The 19,480-nt window shown below is 33.0% G+C and overlaps 1 protein-coding gene across 2 annotated transcripts in view; it reads left to right on the forward strand.

The window, feature by feature from the left end:
- Positions 1–19,480, forward strand: part of LOC142318109 (protein dj-1beta-like) — a 73,336-nt gene that overhangs the window by 29,475 nt on the left and 24,381 nt on the right. The window contains exon 2 of one of the 2 annotated variants that reach the window (XM_075354645.1): positions 14,292–14,459. In XM_075354645.1, coding sequence (XP_075210760.1) covers positions 14,292–14,459 — 168 coding nt within the window. Of the gene's footprint in view, positions 1–14,291; positions 14,460–14,514; positions 14,689–19,480 lie in introns of both variants that reach the window. The other variant, XM_075354644.1, reaches the window with a different exon arrangement.

Here is a 19,480-nt window from a genome sequence, read left to right on the forward strand (position 1 = left end):
AACATATATTTTGATAAAAGTTATATTTATGGGGATATAACGGATTGAAAAATAAACATTGCTGCCATTTTGTAATTTGCGAAGGTATGTAAGAACTGATTTTTTGTTAATTTTAAAACATTATTACCAAGACGCTTACCAAACATTAATGTGATTTGTCTATCCTAACTTGAGATACAAATTTTTACATAAAAATAACAAAATGATACACAGTGGGAGAACGAAGGAGAAATTGCCATTTTTCCTAACGATATTTTTTTTTTTTAGTTTTACAAGCAGAATCCGAAAAAGTATAGCCAACCCGCCATTTTAGAAACACTCTGTACAAACACATACACACATACTATTATACTTTATATAGTACAAAAAAGAGAAAATGAATAGGCCATTCAATAATTTGAAAATATAATCCTAACATCAGTACAAGAAAAACGTTCTCATAACGCAGTGATTCCCAAACTGTGCGCCGCGGCCTCTTCACAGGAGCCCCGTGATATATTGCAAAATCTTCATAATTAATTGTACCAAGACATTTATAATTATTAATTTAATGTTAATAAAGTAAAAAAATAATAAAGATACACGAGTCTTATTTATTTTTATCTCTTACGAGTAGTCATAATTTTACTTACGGTAGGGTGCTATGAAAAAATTTTAATTAAAAAAAGGGCGCCGCGGCTCGGAAATGTTCAGGAACCACTGTCATAACGTATGAACATAAATCCCATTTCATCTCTATGTAATTTTCTGTTTTTTAAATAGAAATTTATCTCACCAGAATGGACTGAATTATTTTAATTAAATTTATCATTCTTTTTAAAATGAAATTTTCTGTCAAATAAATAAACATAAAAATTTTACAATTGAAATTTTAAATCTCAAATATTGGTTCTTTTAATTTTCACTCATTAATAGATCATAATATTGTTGGGAAGTTATTTTTGGTTAGCTAAAATTTTATCATGATGTATGCCATACATGTTTGGATGAATTGAGAGCTAATATTATTAATTGTTGGAACAAATTGGAGTAATATCTGAAATATTTAAACATGTTTGAGCTTCAATAGTGAGTCAGACCGACTGCTGCATTGATGTATATAATTAAACATCTACTCTTGATTATTCAGTGTAATTCTTAAGGTAATCATTCATTAATTAAAGCTAAAGATGACATTTTTGTTATCTCTAAATTTAATATTTTTATTTATTTTATTATTTTTGATAGCTAGAAAATTCTGTTTTTCAATAATTATTTAATTTAAATTCTGTTTTTAATCATACATCACTGATTGATTTTTGCTTTCTTGTACGAAGTAAAGGAAGTATTGTGATCGCGAAAATTTTCGGTTTTCAAATTTCAACGGAAATTTGGAAATATCCATTATGACCATCCCTGAATCCATTTTGACTATTCGGTGTGACATCTGTACGTACGTATGTATGGACAAAAGCGATTATCCAAAAAAATTTGGATTTTGGACTTTTTCTGAACAGCAGTAATAAGCCCAAATTGAGAGCCTTTCAAAGATATATCGTAAGTGGTACTTATTTTCATTGGTTCCAGAGTTATAGTCAAATGAAATTTTAATTAATGAAATATTTTGATCTTGTAAGGGGAAGTCACGTCGGTTCGAATCAACCTTTTTTTTTAACTTTTTTCGTTTTATTTAAGTATGTTGATTTATTAATTAAAGATTTATTAACCTCAGATTGTAAAAAAATAATTTACAATAAATAATAATTCAGTAATAACAATAAATAAAAAAATATGAAAAAATATCAGAAGTTATTAATAAAATAAAATTTATGTACTTTTCATTTAAAAAAAATGTGTATATGTAATTTAATAGGCGTACAAAGTAGTCAAGTGGTGTCCACATCAGATTTTTGAGAAAAGAATTTCAACAAAAGACAGAGACAGATTAAAAACAGTAGATTTTGAGTATGTGACATAGGAAACCTTTTTATTTTTGTGAAAACAATTGCTTCCCTGGGTTTGGCCATGCAGTATTGAAAATTACATTTTATCTGTTGTTTTTTAACAGACATGCTTGTATTAATTTTTGTTGCTTTACATTATTTTTAAGTCTTCTTTACAGCTGAGGTGCATGTATATCATGTCAAATAAAAGAACAATAATGTAGCAATTACAGTACCTTTCTGTGAGATTAATGATCCACAATATAATTTCTATAATTATTACCACGTAATTTCCCATATGAACTGCGATGGGGGGGGGGGGATTGTCAATGGTAGTGTTCAACATCATCTGATGTACAGTACATACAGCATACATATGCAAGATATATCATCATACTGATGTTCAACTGTATATTTGGCTTAGTGAAGAAGGCAACAAAGATCACTCTACTCAACTCTTTCCCTAGCGATTCATGAATGGAACGCTTCTTATTTTTGAGAATAAATATTATTTTCATATTGTTTTTAGTAGTAGTATTCTGTGTCTCACATCAGGTTTCCTACAACCATTTAGTACTTAATAGTCAAACAGTCTGAAGTAATTCTTAGGAATTATTTCTATTATCATATTTATTATTTGCTGATGAAAATTTTTTCTACAAAAATATTCTTTATACATTAGCAGCAGTGGTTTATGTTTGACATACCTAGCCAAACCTAAACATAAAGGTAAAGTTATAAATTTTCAGGAAGAATAACATTTATTTAAAATTATGCCTTGTTATTTAGATTATTTATTATAATTATTAGTATGAAATAAGGATTTAAGATGATGACAGATATTTGGTAAGGGATAGTATTCTAAGGTGTATGTTATTGCTGCTTGGAAAAGCTGAAATATCTCGCTGATAAGTAAGTCATGCGGTGTCCACATCAGATTTGGTGAAACATCTGATTATTCATTTTTGTATTCATTTTATTAATGGTTACATCATAATAATTTAAAAAACATAGTATTAGATAGATATAAGACTTACATTTATTTATTTAAAAATTAATAAAGGAGCTTTCACTTTATCCTAATATTTCAGATAAGATTGTTGAAATAATAATTGTATAAATATTTGTCCACTTTATTAAAGAATTGGAGGATCATAATCTCACTTTCAAATGAAATAAGTTTAAATGAAGTGCAGCAAAAAATCTGTATATGTAATTTAATAGACGTACAAGGAGATCATGTGGTGTCCACATCAGAATTTTTTTAGCAACTTCAACTATCTGAGTGATATTGACTATCATCACATAGGGGAGGAGTTAGAAACTGGAACAAAATTATTTTGTGATTTGAACTTAAGATTTGCACTAAAATCTCAATTATAACTCAGCTGTTAAAAAACCATTTTCAAAAACAAGTGAAAAATATTAAAAATTAAAAAACATGACTGCCAAAAAGAAAAATACTGCTGACATACATTGCTCTTTAATATAGGATAATTAAAGAACATGAGGGTGACAATTTTTTATATAGTATTTGTATGTAGTATAATTTTTTTTTATTTATTTATTTAAACACATATATATAATACCTATGACACTCCTGCTAATGTAAGGATTCCAACGCGGGGTCATACATCTAATTCGGTTTAGCCGTTGAGCTGCTACGATGGAACAAACATAGATACACCGTAAATTAGAACTACCGCGCGACATGATCGAAGAACATCATTTAAATCGGTATAAATAAAATTTATTAATGAACATTGGTTGTGAAGATACAACATTTCCGAAAATCCGTGATCTGTTAGATCGAGAGTGTATCTGATGCATGCAAAACTTAGCCTTCAACCTATTAACAAATACCCCGTTTGAATTTTGAAAATCGGACGATTGTTTGCAGAGGTATTATAACAGCATCTCCTTGCACTTCCCAAAACAGCGCCCGGGTTGCCGCGTTTGTTACCAGTTTATGTGATGGTGAAGATTGGTCTAGCTTCGCACGGGTCTTCGCATCACCTCACCACTCTAGCATCACACGCAGTCCCCACGGGAAGCCCATTATTATAAAAAAAAAATTTTTTAATCTATTTAATATTATTTTATTCTATTTAACCTAAGTTTAATTCTATTATTTTTGCAGCATTATTTAATCAATTGATTCGAATCGTTCAGTTCTAACTCAGCTCATACAGTGATAGAGGCTCCAGTTCACAATTCATTAATAAACGTTTTTGCTTCAATCGGCAAATCTCCATTACTACATATAATTATATAAAGTGTCCCACAAACAGCTATACGCTTTTGATTTAGTATCACTCTCCCATTCCCCCACTGATGCCCTAGGCTCGGACAAGGTAGGTGACTGCCTACGGCAACAAAATTTAGGAGCGGCAAAACCTCCTGAACTACAGCGCAAAAAAATAATAAACACCACCCGCAAAAACATATTTCGATTACTTGAATTTATAAAATAATATTATTTATTAGTGCAATAACATTATCATTGTACTAATTTTGTTTATTGTTTTAAAAGTATATTTAAATTATCTCTGAAAATAGTAGGGATACTTACTACTGGCCCTGTTTGTAAGTTAGTAAGTTCTTGTCGTTAGCTCGTTAAAAATGTAAATTTTGTTTTTTAATAAAACAATTTTCCATAAATCTGTATTAGTATTATTGCCTAAAACCTACAATGCATACTGTAGCCATTCGGCTACAACATGTGTTTTTGCTTATTAAATACTAGATTGTATTGTTAAATCCCAACATCATTCATTTATTACGTCTTTCTGTCATATAAGATAAAATAGTTCAATCATCAAAACTAGATTGCGTTTGAATATACTTTATGAATAGTCTGTGATATATATATATATATATATATATATTATACTTTATTTTAGAGATCCGTAGGTTACCTACCCAAACCAGGCTGTGAACTCACAAAAAAAAGTTAAAATTTCTTTTCAAAACTAACAATTTACGCTTTGGGAAAAATAGTACTTCTCAAAAAAATTCTGTAGATTTATTTAGAATATTTTTTTTTTTTTTTTTGGATATTCATATCCAGAATTATTCTGTTATAAAATACCCTTGTAGCCTTTGGCTACAGAATGAATTCATAGGTTCTTACTGTTTGGTTATGTTCAATGTTGCTAAGTTATGGTTACAGTAACCCACCGGGTTGTTCTAGTGGTGAACGCATCTTCCCAAATCAGCTGATTTGGTAGTCGAGAGTTCCAGCGTTGAAGTCCTAGTAAAGGCAGTTTCTTTTATACGGATTTGAATACTGATCGTGGATACCGGTGCCCTTTGGTGGTTGAGTTTCAATTAGCCACACATCTCAGGAATGGTAGAACTGAGACTGTACAAGACTGCACTTCATTTACGCTCATAAATATCATCCTCTGAAGTAATATCTGAACGGTAATTCCCAGAGGCTAAACAGGAAAACAAAAGGTTATGGTTACAGTGCCGGCCTCCATGGCGCGAGTGGTAGCGTCTCTGCCTCTCATCCGGAGGTCCCGGGTTCGAATCCCGGTCAGGCATGGCATTTTCACATGCACTACAAATCGTTCATCTCATCCTCCGGGACGGTGGTCCCGGAGATTAAAAAAATAAAAAGTTATGGTTACAGTGTAGTTCAGTTTTTACAAGGTTTATTTCGTTTGAATTTGTTTTTTTATATTAGATATATTACAATTATAACCAGTCCATGAATATAGAAGATGGGGTGTTGTATGTAACTGACATTGGCGGAAGAGTTGAGAAATTAGAGGTGGATTTTATTTACAAAATTACAAGTGGAAGTGAGTGCAGTGATAATGATGATGAAAATGAATTTGACTACCCTGAATTTGATCGTAATGCATTAATTAATTAGGATTAATATATGATGAAAATATTCCAAAACTGTAGACCTCACCTGCCTCAGCATGTCAAATTAGTAATGAATGGTAAGACTGTTCCATTAAACTCTGTTTTGAGTCAGGTACATCAACAGCAAGAAATATTTTTATGTTTCCGGAGAGGGCAGAATTTTTTCGAGGAGAAATAGTAGAAGAAGATCGCCCTGTTTACCATGGAGGAATTGAAAACAGCCGGAAAGAGGCTTAAGCCGCGGACAATCCCTGGACCGGACGGCATACCGGGGGGAGGTGGTACGGATACTGGTGGAAAAAGCACCAGCCGAACTCTTTCACGTAATGAACATCATTCTCTTTTGGAGGATCATATACCTCAGGAGTGGAAGGAGTCGCGTCAAGTGCTGCTTCCTAAATCTGGTGCATTGAGCGCTACCTACCGCCCGATATGTTTGACAAACACACTCTGCAAGCTATTGGAGAAGATGCTTGACGCCAGACTGAAACAAAACATTGAAGACAGTGGCGGTTTCTCCGATAAACAATACGGCTTTCGGAAACGCAGGTCGGCTCGGGATGCGGTGAAACACGTCTTCGACCTGGCGTCTGAGGCAGTAGTCGGTACTTGGCGCACGAGGAGAATACCGGTGGTCGTATTATTAGATGTCAAAAACGCCTTCAACTTGTTGCGCTGGGAGGCTGTCTTCCAAGCCCTCAGGGACAGAAGAATCGATGACGGAACAAGACAGAGAATACAAAGGTACCTGGAAGAACGGCACCTACTATATGAAACAAACGACCAACTGATCCGCATCCCAGTCACGTGCGGGGTCCCACAGGGGTCTGTTCTGGGCCCCACACTGTAGAATATCGTGTTTGACGAGTCAAACACGATATTCTACAGTGTGGGGCCTCCAAGGAGTCTCCAACTCCCTGAGGGTGTTACTCCTGTAGCATTTGCAGGTGATCTTGCTCTGGTGGTAACGGCGAAGACAGTTGACGAAGTAGCGACGTCAGCGACTGAAGCCATCAGGAGAGTTCAAGAGTAGCTGACAAACAAGGGGTTGACTCTCTCTGGGGATAAAACAACGTTTGTTTGTCTAGCAGGTAGACGACCGCTCCCAGCAATCCCAGTGAAGATAGACGGCACACTAGTCTCACAGGTGAAAACAGCCAAATACCTAGGCATTTGGCTGAATCACAAGAGGTCCTTCGCAGTGCACGTTAAGATGACCGTCATTGGCCGTCATTGCCGTCAAAAACGTCATTGGCCCTAGAACCTGTAAAAAGAGGTTTTATGGGCACGTTATAAACTCTATACTTCTGTATGGAGTTTCAGTGTGGGGGAATGCCCTGGAATTCGGAAACCATCGTCGCAGAATGGAAGGGGTGCAACGGAGGATAGCGCTGCGTATAATTTCTGCTTACGCGTCGGTTTCTACCGAAGCAGCCCTAGTGTTAGCAGGCATTTCCCCTATCACCCTGATTGCCCGCATGAGGAAGAGAGTGGAGGAAGGGGAAGACTGGATATGGCGCTTAGACGGCTGTTCCAGGAGTGGCAGGAACAGTGGGACCAATCGACGACTGGAAGATGGACCCACCAATTAATAAGAGAGGTCGAACCATGGGTCAACCGCAATAGTTCGGGGACTTGAGCTACTGGTTGACCCAACTACTGACGGGCCATGGCGTGTTCCGAACTTACCTCCATGGTAATTAAAGAGCAGATGACGAACTATGTCGATAATGCGGAGAGACCGATACCCCAGAGAACATCATGTTCGAATGTAGACACTGCGATGCTGAACGGCGCAGATGCGTCAATGTCACCGGACCTATAACAACTGACACGATAATACAGGTGATGTTAAGCAGCAGAGATAAATTTAACACAGTGGCGAGATATGCATCACATGTGTTCACAATCAAAAGCAGAGAAGACAGAGTGACAAGAGACAAGGGATAACCTCCACAAAACAGCGTCAATGTCAACAGACTAGTGATAAATGGGAGGTTACTCCAGAAAAAACATTCAGTAAAACATGTTAAAACTGTATGCTTATATGTGTAAATAGAGTAACTGAACTATGAAATATAATGTGTATATATTTTCTATTGAATGCAGATAAATGTTTGTAGATAAATTGTACTTTGTATGATAAATCATCATAATGCCTATGTATCCCATAATTGTTGTGACACAGATAAAAATAATATGTAATAATCATGTTTATCTGAACTGTATTTCCTTGTAAAGAAAATGTGTAATAGTTGGACCTAGCCGACATAGTTGGACTGGCCACTTCACTCTTGCAGCTAAAGGTAACCAACAGAACAGAGAACGACTTGTAACATACACTACTGGTGGTTGGGAAGACCACAAGACATAAACTAAACAGAGAGTTTTTACTAATTACATTGCTGACCAAAGTACATTGTATAGTATTAAGATAACCCTTGAAAAGCTAAGTAATATCACACATAATGATATCAAAACATATGTTGGAATTTGAATTATTACAAGTCTGTCCTGTATTAAAAATGTACGGTTCTAGTGGCATCTCCAACTAGGTATGCCATTGATGCAAGAAACCATGCCAGTGAATAATTTTGAAAACATTAGATATTTCTTTCATCTAAATAACAACAACCTTATTCCTACAGATCAGCGAGGGCATGATAAATTATTAAAGTTATTGCCAATTATTGATCATTTGATAAAGAAATTTACCAGAGTTCCAATGGAGGAATCATTATCGGTTGATGAGCAGATGTGTCCAACAAAGGTTCATCATCACATGAAGCAATTTGTCCCAATGAAATCCCATAAATGTTGCTTTAAATTATTTGTATTAAGTGGTGTATCAGGATTTTTTTACAATTTCGAGATCTGTTCAGGCCAAGAAAACAATGAATCTTACAGAATGGAAAATGAACCTGACTTAGGTCCCAGTAGCAATTTAGTTGTCAGATTAGCTAGGCCAGTACCTGATAATAAAAATCATAAAATATATCATGACAATTATTACACTTCTATACCATTGATGCTATATTTAGAAAAAAAGAGGTATCCTTTCTCTTGGAACAGTTTGGTTCAATATAATTACAAATTGTATTCTGCCGTTAGAAGATGAACTAAAGAAGAAGTCTAAAGGTACTTGTATTGAGTTTGTAGATAGCATTAAAGGAACTAATCTTTCTAATCCAGCACGGACAGACAGTAAGACTGTTACCATGCTATTGTCATTTGCTGGTACCAAACCAACAAAAGAAATTTGTTGGTATAACAGAAAAACTAAAACTCATGAGAAAGTTCGTTGTCCTAATGTTATTACAACATATAAGCACATGGAAGAGGTAGATCTAATGAATAATTTGAGGACAAGGTCACATCATAATGAGAACGAGGAAATGGTACTTGAGGTTATTTTATCATCTTCTGGATTTAATAATCATTAATCTTGGATTCTCTACAGAAGAGTTGTGGCATCTAAGGGGACCAGTAGTAATGAAAATAAGCCTATGAAGTTGTTCAACTTCAAATTAGAATTAGTTGAAGTTCTGTGCAAGTTTGGTGAATGGAAACTGAAATCCAGAGGACCACCTTCTAGTGAACTAGGGAAACCACCTAAAAAGAGGTTAAAGACAAGCAGAGACACTCCAGTTGATATATTCCTCGACAGAACTGATCACTGGCCTGAACACTGAGAAAAAAAAGATGTAAAATTTCTTCTGGTTGTAAATGATTTACAAGAGTCAAATATATATTCTGTGTTTTAATGTCTGTGTATTCTGTGTTTTAATTATAAAATAACTGTTTTGTAAAATATCACACAGTAAAAAATATATAACTAAGTATAAAAAAAAATTAATGTGTATCTTTTTTTAATTTTTATTATTTTTTTTTGTGTTTAACATTCATTCATCTTGACTCTAGGAATAAGTAACTGAAATAACTGAGATAATTAGTGTAAATTATGTATTTATAATATTAAATTACACTTGAAAAAAGTCATAAAATGCCAACTATGTCAATGACAACTATCAGAGTAACAGTAATTATGAAATTCTGTTACAAAAGATACACATGTAATGCAAGCTGTAGACATTTGGCTACAACTTGTTTTTGGGGATTTTGGACAAAATAGGGGTACACTATTTTTTATGTGCTTTTTAGTCAATAATTAAGCCTAATTAATTTTTACTGCTAAAAATAAAAATTCATTGTAGGGTTAATTCAATTATAGGAAATACTAGGTCGGCTCTGCCCTCACCGATTCTATTAAAATTTTACAAACCTTTTAACAAAGGTTCTAAAAAGGTATTATGAAAATTTCAACCTCCTAGGATTTATAGAAACAAAATGGCAGCTTCCAAACAAAAACATTAATTTTAAATAAACCACATTTTACATTCATTAAAAAATAACTGGTAAAAATGATTAAAAAGAGATGATAATTAGAATTACAGTAATTAAAAACAGTTAGATAATGAGTCATGGTTTTATTTTTTTTTTTCAGTCATTTGACTGGTTTGATGCAGCTCTCCAAGATTCCCTATCTAGTGCTAGTCGTTTCATTTCAGTATGTCCTCTATATCCTACATCCCTAACAATTTGTTTTACATATTCCAAACGTGGCCTGCCTACACAATTTTTCCCTTCTACCTGTCCTTCCAATATTAAAGCGACTATTCCAGGATGCCTTAGTATGTGGCCTATAAGTCTATTTCTTCTTTTAACTATATTTTTCCAAAAGCTTCTTTCCTCATCTATTTGTCGCAATACCTCTTCATTTGTCACTTTATCCACCCATCTGATTTTTAACATTCTCCTATAGCACCACATTTCAAAAGCTTCTAATCTTTTCTTCTCAGATACTCCGGTTGTCCAAGTTTCACTTCCATATAAAGCGACACTCCAAACATACACTTTCAAAAATCTTTTCCTGACATTTAAATTAATTTTTGATGTAAACAAATTATATTTCTTACTGAAGGCTTGTTTAGCTTGTGCTATTCGGCATTTTATATCGCTCCTGCTTCGAACAACTTTAGTAATTCTACTTCCCAAATAACAAAATTCTTCTACCTACATAATCTTTTCTCCTCCTATTTTCACATTCAGTGGTCCATCTTCGTTATTTCTACTACATTTCATTACTTTTGTTTTGTTCTTGTTTATTTTCATGTGATAGTTCTTGCGTAGGAAATCATCTATGCCGTTCATCATTGTTTCTTCTCAATCCTTTTCTCGGCTAGAATTACTATATCATCAGCAAATCGTAGCATCTTTATCTTTTCACCTTGTACTGTTACTCTGAATCTAAATTGTTCTTTAACTGCTAGTTCCATGTAAAGATTAAAAAGTAACGGAGATAGCGAACATCCTTGTCGGACTCCCTTTCTTATTACGGCTTCTTTCTTATGTTCTTCAATTGTTACTGTTGCTGTTTAGTTCCTGTACATGTAAGCAATTGTTCTTCTATCTCTGTATTTGAACCCTAATTTTTTTAAAATGCTGAACATTTTATTCCAGTCTACGTTATCGAATGCCTTTTCTAGGTCTATAAACGCCAAGTATGTTGGTTTGTTTTTCTTTAATCTTTCTTCTACTATTAATCTGAGGCCTAAAATTGCTTCCCTTGTCCCTATACTTCTCCTGAAACCAAATTGGTCTTCTCTTAACACTTCTTCCACTTCTTCACATTTATCTGCCCCTGCTTTCTTTGGTATCATGACTATAACACTTTTTTTGAAGTCTGACGGAACTTCCCCTTTTTCATAAATATTACACACTAGTTTGTATAACCTATCAATCGCTTCCTCACCTGCACTGCACAGTAATTCTACAGGTATTCCGTCTATTCCAGTAGCCTTTCTGCCATTTAAATCTTTTAATGCTCTCTTAAATTAGATCTCAGTATTGTTTCTCCCATTTCATCCTCTTCAACTTCCTCTATAACACCATTTTCTAATTCATTTCCTCCATATAACTCTTCAATATATTCCACCCATCTATCGACTTTACCTTTCGTATTATATATTGGTGTACCATCTTTGTTTAACACATTATTAGATTTTAATTTATGTACCCCAAAATTTTCCTTAACTTTCCTGTATGCTCAGTCTATTTTACCAATGTTCATTTCTCTTTCCACTTCTGAACACTTTTCTTTAATCCACTCCTCTTTCACCAGTTTGCACTTCCTGTTTATAGCATTTCTTAATTGCCGATAGTTCCTTTTACTTTCTTCATCACTAGCATTCTTATATTTTCTACGTTCATCCATCAGCTGCAATATATCGTCTGAAACCCAAGGTTTTCTACCAGTTCTCTTTATTCCGCCCAAGTTTGTTTCTGCTGATTTAAGAATTTCCTTTTTAACATTCTCCCATTCTTTTTCTATATTTACTACCTTATCTTTTTTACTCAGACCTCTTGCAATGTCCTCCTCAAAAATCTTCTTTAGCTCCTCTTCCTCAAGCTTCTCTAAATTCCACCGATTCATCTGACACCTTTTCTTCAGGTTTTTAAACCCCAATCTACATTTCATTATCACCAAATTATGGTCGCTATCAATGTCTGCTACAGGGTAAGTTTTGCAGTCAACGAGTTGATTTCTAAATCTTTGCTTAACCATGATATAATCTATCTGATACCTTGCAGTATCGCCTGGCTTTTTCCAAGTGTATATTCTTCTATTATGATTTTTAAATTGGGTGTTGGCAATTACTAAATTATACTTCGTGCAAAACTCTATAAGTCAGTCCCCTCTTTCATTCCTTTTGCCCAACCCGTATTTGTCGCAATACCTCTTCATTTGTCACTTTATCCACCCATCTGATTTTTAACATTCTCCTATAGCACTCCTATATTTCCTTCTCCTATATTTCCTTCCTTGCCTTTTCCAATGCTTGCATTCCAATCTCCAACTATTATTAAATTTTCAACTCCTTTTACGTGTTTAATTGCTTCATCAATCTCTTCGTATACACACTCTACCTCATCATCATCATGGGTGCTAGTAGGCATATAGACGTTAACAATCGTTGTCGGTTTAGGTTTTGATTTTATCCTTATTACAATGATTCTATCACTATGCGTCTTGAAATACTCCACTCTCCTCCCTATCTTCTTGTTCATCACGAAACCTACTCCTGCCTGCCCATTATTTGACGCTGAGTTAATTACTCTAAAGTAATTAACTCTTATTACTAATTATTAACCTCTTTTACTCAATTTGAGCAATGATAAGTTTAATCATACACAATTTTTCTCATCTTTAAGAGACCTTTTAAGTAGAAATTTGCACATGCTGCAATTTTAAATTCCTACTGCTCTTTTAAATTCTTGAGTTTATCTCTGGAATTTCTACAAGTGGGACTTGCTATCTCCTTTAATGTCAAAAGTTCGAGTAATTGACCAATAAATTATCCATTAGGTTTTATATCTATCAGAAACAACTTCTACGTTATAGAAGTAGTAATATTTTTGCTTCGTGATAGTTATATACATACATATATATATATATATATATATATATATTATATTTAAATGTTAAAAGTAGGAAAATGCCAAGTAACATAAATTGCAGAATTTTATTGTTTAGTTTGTACAATTACAAAGGGTAGATTTTTAAAGAAAATCGAAATAGCAGTCATAAAATCCAAACATTTCTTCAGAAAAGAAATCTGTAATGTTGAATATAAATATAGAAATTTGAAAGAAGAAATTTTTTTAATTATTTTTACACAGCTTTATTCCAGTTAAAGACAGAAAGTAAGGAAACAAAAATATAAAGTACAGAGGTTTTTGAAATTCTGAAGATTCGAAGTACACTAATGTTATTGAAGAATTGTAGGCTACAAGATGTATAAAACAAAAATAAAAAAGGAAAATTTACAACAGAATTTTTAGAAAGTAGGTCAAGATTGTTGATCCATGTATTAAGACATCTAGGCTTACTGAATTTGATCCTAGATGGAACTGTGGAACACAAAACCAATAAAGAATGACAAAGATTATGTATGAAATAGATAATTAAAAATTGTTGACTGTAAGAGGTATTTTGGTTAGAAATGTAAAAGATTAGCATAGAGTAGAAGGGAATAGAGGGAAGTGCTTTAAACCAGTCACTTGACTGATAACATAGAAAAATGGGTAATTTTCTTTATTTTCTTTCTTAATAAAATGTTTCTTTAATCAGAACAGTCTCCTCTTTCTCACCCACTATTCTATACTCATTTACATCTAACTTTTTCCTTTTTTAAAAAGTATTGTGCAACTTTACAGAAAAGATTTTACTTCAAATTTTTTATGAACCAAAAACAGTGTCACCTGACGGAGAAAGTTAAATTTAGTATATAAATGTGTTGTTGATTATACTCTAATAATAAACCCCATTTTATATTTTGTTTAAATAAAACACAATACAATTTCTCACAAAAACACATACAATTAAATATACCTATGCAATGCTGCAATATAACATTTTTTTTATTTTAGATTAAAGTAACAACAGCTGGAATATACAAACACATCCAAAATGTTGTAACCCAACATGATTTCGTAGTGAATCCAGACACAACACTGAAAGAAGGAGTTTCAAAACAGTATCTACCCTACCATGCAGTAGTTGTAGTGGGAGGACCAGGACACTTGTATATTAGTAATGTAAGTTAATGATATATTTCAATTAGCAGTAATAACTTTAATTTCATTATTTTAGATTAATATAACAGAAGCAGGTGAATTTATGAACTTTGAAAATATAATAACTGAGCAAGGAATAAATTTGATACCAGATATTTCACTGAAAGAACTGTACAAATTTAAACCAAACACAATACCTTTTGATGGAATGGTTGTACCTGGAGGAAAGGGAATCGCCTATGTTTTAGATGTGAGTTATTTATAAATATTGTACTTATTTGAATAGAATGAACATAAGTCTAATTTGTTCATTAAATTTGTACTTAAAATCAAGATTATCTGTAGCATAGAAGTTTGTGTGTGAATGAATATATTTAAAATACATATGTTCTATTAAAAATATATTACTTTTAAGTATAAAATGTTATACTTCTTAATCTTTTTCAGATTTAAGACTTGTTGCAATCTTAGATGGATCAAAGTTACTCATTTAGAGGGGGGAAAAATTGTTACCTGTATTTTTATAAGTAGAAATAGTAAAGGGGCTTACAATAAACATAAAAAATAAAGACATGAGTAGCGGTGGGGGTGGTGGTTGATTTGGGGGATTGGAAAGGGGTGAAAAATGGTATTATTGCAATTTCTGGCAAAAGTTGACATCAAAATAATTTGTGGTTATTTAAAAAACAGAAAGGTATACTTTCACCAAGTTTCATAAAAATTAAATTATTTTTACAGAAATTTAAAAAAAAGATTTTCGCATTTTCTCGGAAATTTTGAGGTTGGTTAAAAAGTGACCTCTACTGAAGTTGTAGGATTTTGCATGACCTACAACTTTTTTATTGGACATTTTTTTTTCAGCCCTCCCACCACCTCCACTCATGCTTTTATTTTTTTTTACATTTATTGTAAGCCCCTTTACCATTTCCACTTATAAAAGTCCAGGTAACAAGTTTTTTTTTTCTCTAAGTGTAATTTGGTTGGACTATCTGTAGTTAATTACTATAAAAGTTTCTATTGGTTGCATATCTTCACTAATCAGCTGTTGTGTAAGTGTAATCAATGCATGTGATGATTGCTTTCTCTTGTATTACAACATTATCTTCCCATTTGTACTAGTAATACCCATTACCTGAACTGATAATTCAGTTCAGTCTTTATTGCTTTTAAAAAATGTAATTTTTATAGCAAGAGCTTAGCTGCATACATTTCATTACACAAAACAAATTATATTTTATAAATTAGTAAAACAAAAATAAAATACTAATGTTTAAACAAAAAATTTTAAATTTTATATGACAAAGAAAAATAAAATGTCTGCATTTAAAATACAAATCAATGTAGACTATTTCTTATTTGTAAACAGCTTTTTTAATAATTATTTACAATTTTGAATTCGTTTTATATTCAAAACCATTTCTAGCTTTTATAGTTCAGAAAAATCATTGATGAACCAAATTTTGTACAGAGCTTCGCTAATAAATTTTTAAAAACTCACAATCTAATAAGAGATGCACAATCACATCAAGAATTTACTTGAACAAAAATACAAAACCAGTCACTTGACTAGTTTATTATTTATTATTAAATAAATAATAATAAACCTTTTATTATTTATTATAATCCTAAGAAATATTTTATTTGCTAATCAAACTTAACTGAACACTTTAACAAACACGTAAGCTAAAACAGAATTAAGAAGTTTAAGTACCATTAAAGGTACTAAGTCTAAAAAAATTATTGTATTTTGTTGTAACATTATTTTACACAGAATTAATAATATATTTGTAAGAATTGATTACAATCTTCCTATTTTTATTCACATCATTAAAATTACATCTGCAAAGCTCCAGTTTACCAATTTTTCCCAAGGAGTACGTGAGGAAAAAACACCAATTAAAAAGCTTTTACTGAAAATTACTTAACCTACATAATCTGTAACAACATATTTTTGGGATTCATTCATTACCCATCTAGAGTACTGCTATGCACAAGTAAAATAGTCTTGTTAAAATCTGGTAGTCAAGAGGAACTCTACCATTTTCAAATCTGAATACTTCAGAACTACTGATTATCTGAATAATCAGAACTACTAAAAGCTGCTACTTAAAGAAATTTATTTGCACTCTTTTTATTGTATTTCAGTACAGAGACATAATACATTAGCATACTACTTACCATTGAATCAAAAACAATTTTCTTAGTGGCCCATAGTCAGACTTGTCCTTACATATTTGTTTGACATTCTCTTCAGCTGCAATTCTTAATGCATTGTTGCATTCACTAATTTGCTTCAACTTGTTGTTACCTGTAAATACAATAGTGAGGAATTTCAACTCATGTACAATTTTTTATTTTTTCTCTATTGTAAAACTTTCTCTGCCTTCCTAAAATTCCACGTACAAGAAAAGGCAAAATCTGTATTTTACAATATTAGCATACAACAAACCAGAATTACAATATTTATACAGAAGGTATAATTTAAGCTATACATCCCTCCACTAATAGGCCAAAATCACAAAGTTCTTGGCATAAAGTATCATTAGGACATCCTCCTTTTCATTATTATTAACAACTATTACTCCATATTTCATTAAGAACTGCATAATGTCCCACTGAGAATATAAGCAAAATATTAGATATTATCCCTTAAAAAAACACCTTCCATTATATTAAATATATTATTTGTTACTTGGCTATGATTTTCAATAAAAATTGTTAGCTTGTCATAAAAATCCTTTCATTACAGTTATAATTTCTCCATCCCAAACCGTTGAATGAAGAAAAATTAAAACTCTCCAAAAGCCAACAAAAATTCCAAAGACTTTTGTTATTTAACATTTACTAGGGAAGATGAGAAAATATTCTATCCCTACATGCTTATCCTTACTGAACACCCATTTTTTGAAGAATAATACTCAGGTTCTCAACTCAGTCAAACACGTTAGAATTTTTAGTAGATATCTTATTAATATTATTATAATAATTCATGGCCATTCCGAAACAATTAGATGAGTCAAGGTGGATCATTTATCTTGCAAAGCAATTTCAATTTGATGTTTCCCCATTGTACAGATATTTTCCCTACTTTAGATACAATATTAAACAAATTTAGCAGATAGTGTAATCAATTTGGAGTAATTTATAACATTCATTAATAACTTCATCAGGAACAGGGGCTTTGTCCAGTTTTTGCAGTGTCAGTACTTTCACTCAATTCATCTGAGTAATGCTTCATGAACAAAAAAGAATGGTAATTTAGTACTGGATATTTTATCAAACTAGATTTATTTCTAGAAAATAGTTTTATCTTTTAAGTTATTTATAATACACCAATGATCACTACTCTTTTTAACATTTCTTATTTTCATTTACAATTTTCATTACTAAATTTTGTCACAGATATGTTTCTTTGCATTATGTTTTACTTTGTAATTAATAAGATATGGTTGTTCAAAGAAATTTAAATGATTTGTTAACTTTTGCCTACATATATATTCATTTTATACAAATAGTTATTTATCTTATTCATTCTAAAAAATTACATGCCTTAATTTATTAATTCTCTGATAACTATTTAGATTAGATTATGTTTTAATCAACAAAATTACTGGGTATTTTTAATGTTTTTTTATAACATACCACACAAACAAGATCCTTATTGTAAGCTTCTTTTTTTTTTTTTTGCGTCAGAGGAGGGAAAATTTGCAACCAGACACCCAGCAGCCCATACTGCTGGGTGTGTGGGATTTCCTGCTGAAACAGGGACCCACTAAAAACCCTCCCCCTCACACAACATGGTGATAGAACCACCCAAAGCATATTGCATCATCACCACATGTGTCCACATGCTCACCAGTGTCAACATCAAGCAACAGCTTGCAGCGTCCCCCAGCAGTAGCAATCCAGTTGGAGCTCCCTGCTGCCCACCACTGAAGGCTGACCTTCCACCATTACTCTCTGCCTGAACACCACCCAACTGTATCACCTCCTCTACAAGCTACATATACCTCCTCTACATCTTTAAACCATAGAGCACAGATGTTCCATTTCTCACGCTAGGCCAGTATATGTTCCATGACATCCTCCACTCCAGGGAGACCACTTCTTCAATGGTTGCTCCATAGCCTACCCTGGACACATTAAAAATGTATGCTCCATAGCCTACCCTGGACACATTAAAAATGTATGCTCCATAGCCTACCCTGGACACATTAAAAATGTATGCTCCATATCCTCTATCATGACAGTATACACCAATCAATGTCTCTCATCTCTGTCTGACATGAAGGCAAACCCAGTGCTGACATCAAGCAACGGCTTCCAGCAAGCATCCTCCAAAGGCACCCAGCAGTAGCAATCCTGTTGGACTCCCACTGCCCACTTCGGAAGGCTGACTTTCCACCGCCACTGTCTGCCCAAAAACCACCCAACTACCTCTTCTCTTCTGCAAACTTCCTAGAGAGTACATCTTTAAACCATGCCACACAAATGTTCCATTTTTCACGCAAAGCCAACATATATTTCATGATCTCCTCTGGGAACACCACTCCATCAAACGGCCGCTCTATAATCCATCTTGGACACATTGAAAATGTGTGTTCTACATCATCTCTTTCATAGCAGTACATACACGTCAGTGTCTCCCGTCTCCCTCTAGCACGGAGGTAGACATGGAACAACCCATGCCCTGTGAGCCACTGGGTCGTTCAAAAATCCACCTCCCTGTGTCTTCTGTTAAGCCAGGTCCTGACACACAGTATTAGTCGATGCACCCACCTGCCATTTGAAAAATTATTCACCTTTAGAGCTACTAGAAACTGCTCAAATTTCATTCATAATCAACATTTTAAAAGTGTACATGTAACTCAAGGATAAGAGTTTTACCCATATTGTGTTAATTACATTAGATCCAATCTTGCTACATAATGCATATAAAGCTGGATAATCCTTATTTCATCTACAACTGCACAACCACAAACCACAGTTTTTATCAGTGTATCTCCTTGTTTATTTGTTATTGTGTATTTTTCCACTCAAAG

The sequence above is a fragment of the Lycorma delicatula genome, chromosome 1 (assembly GCF_047948215.1).
Source record: "Lycorma delicatula isolate Av1 chromosome 1, ASM4794821v1, whole genome shotgun sequence".
NCBI classification, from domain to species: Eukaryota; Metazoa; Arthropoda; class Insecta; order Hemiptera; family Fulgoridae; genus Lycorma; species Lycorma delicatula.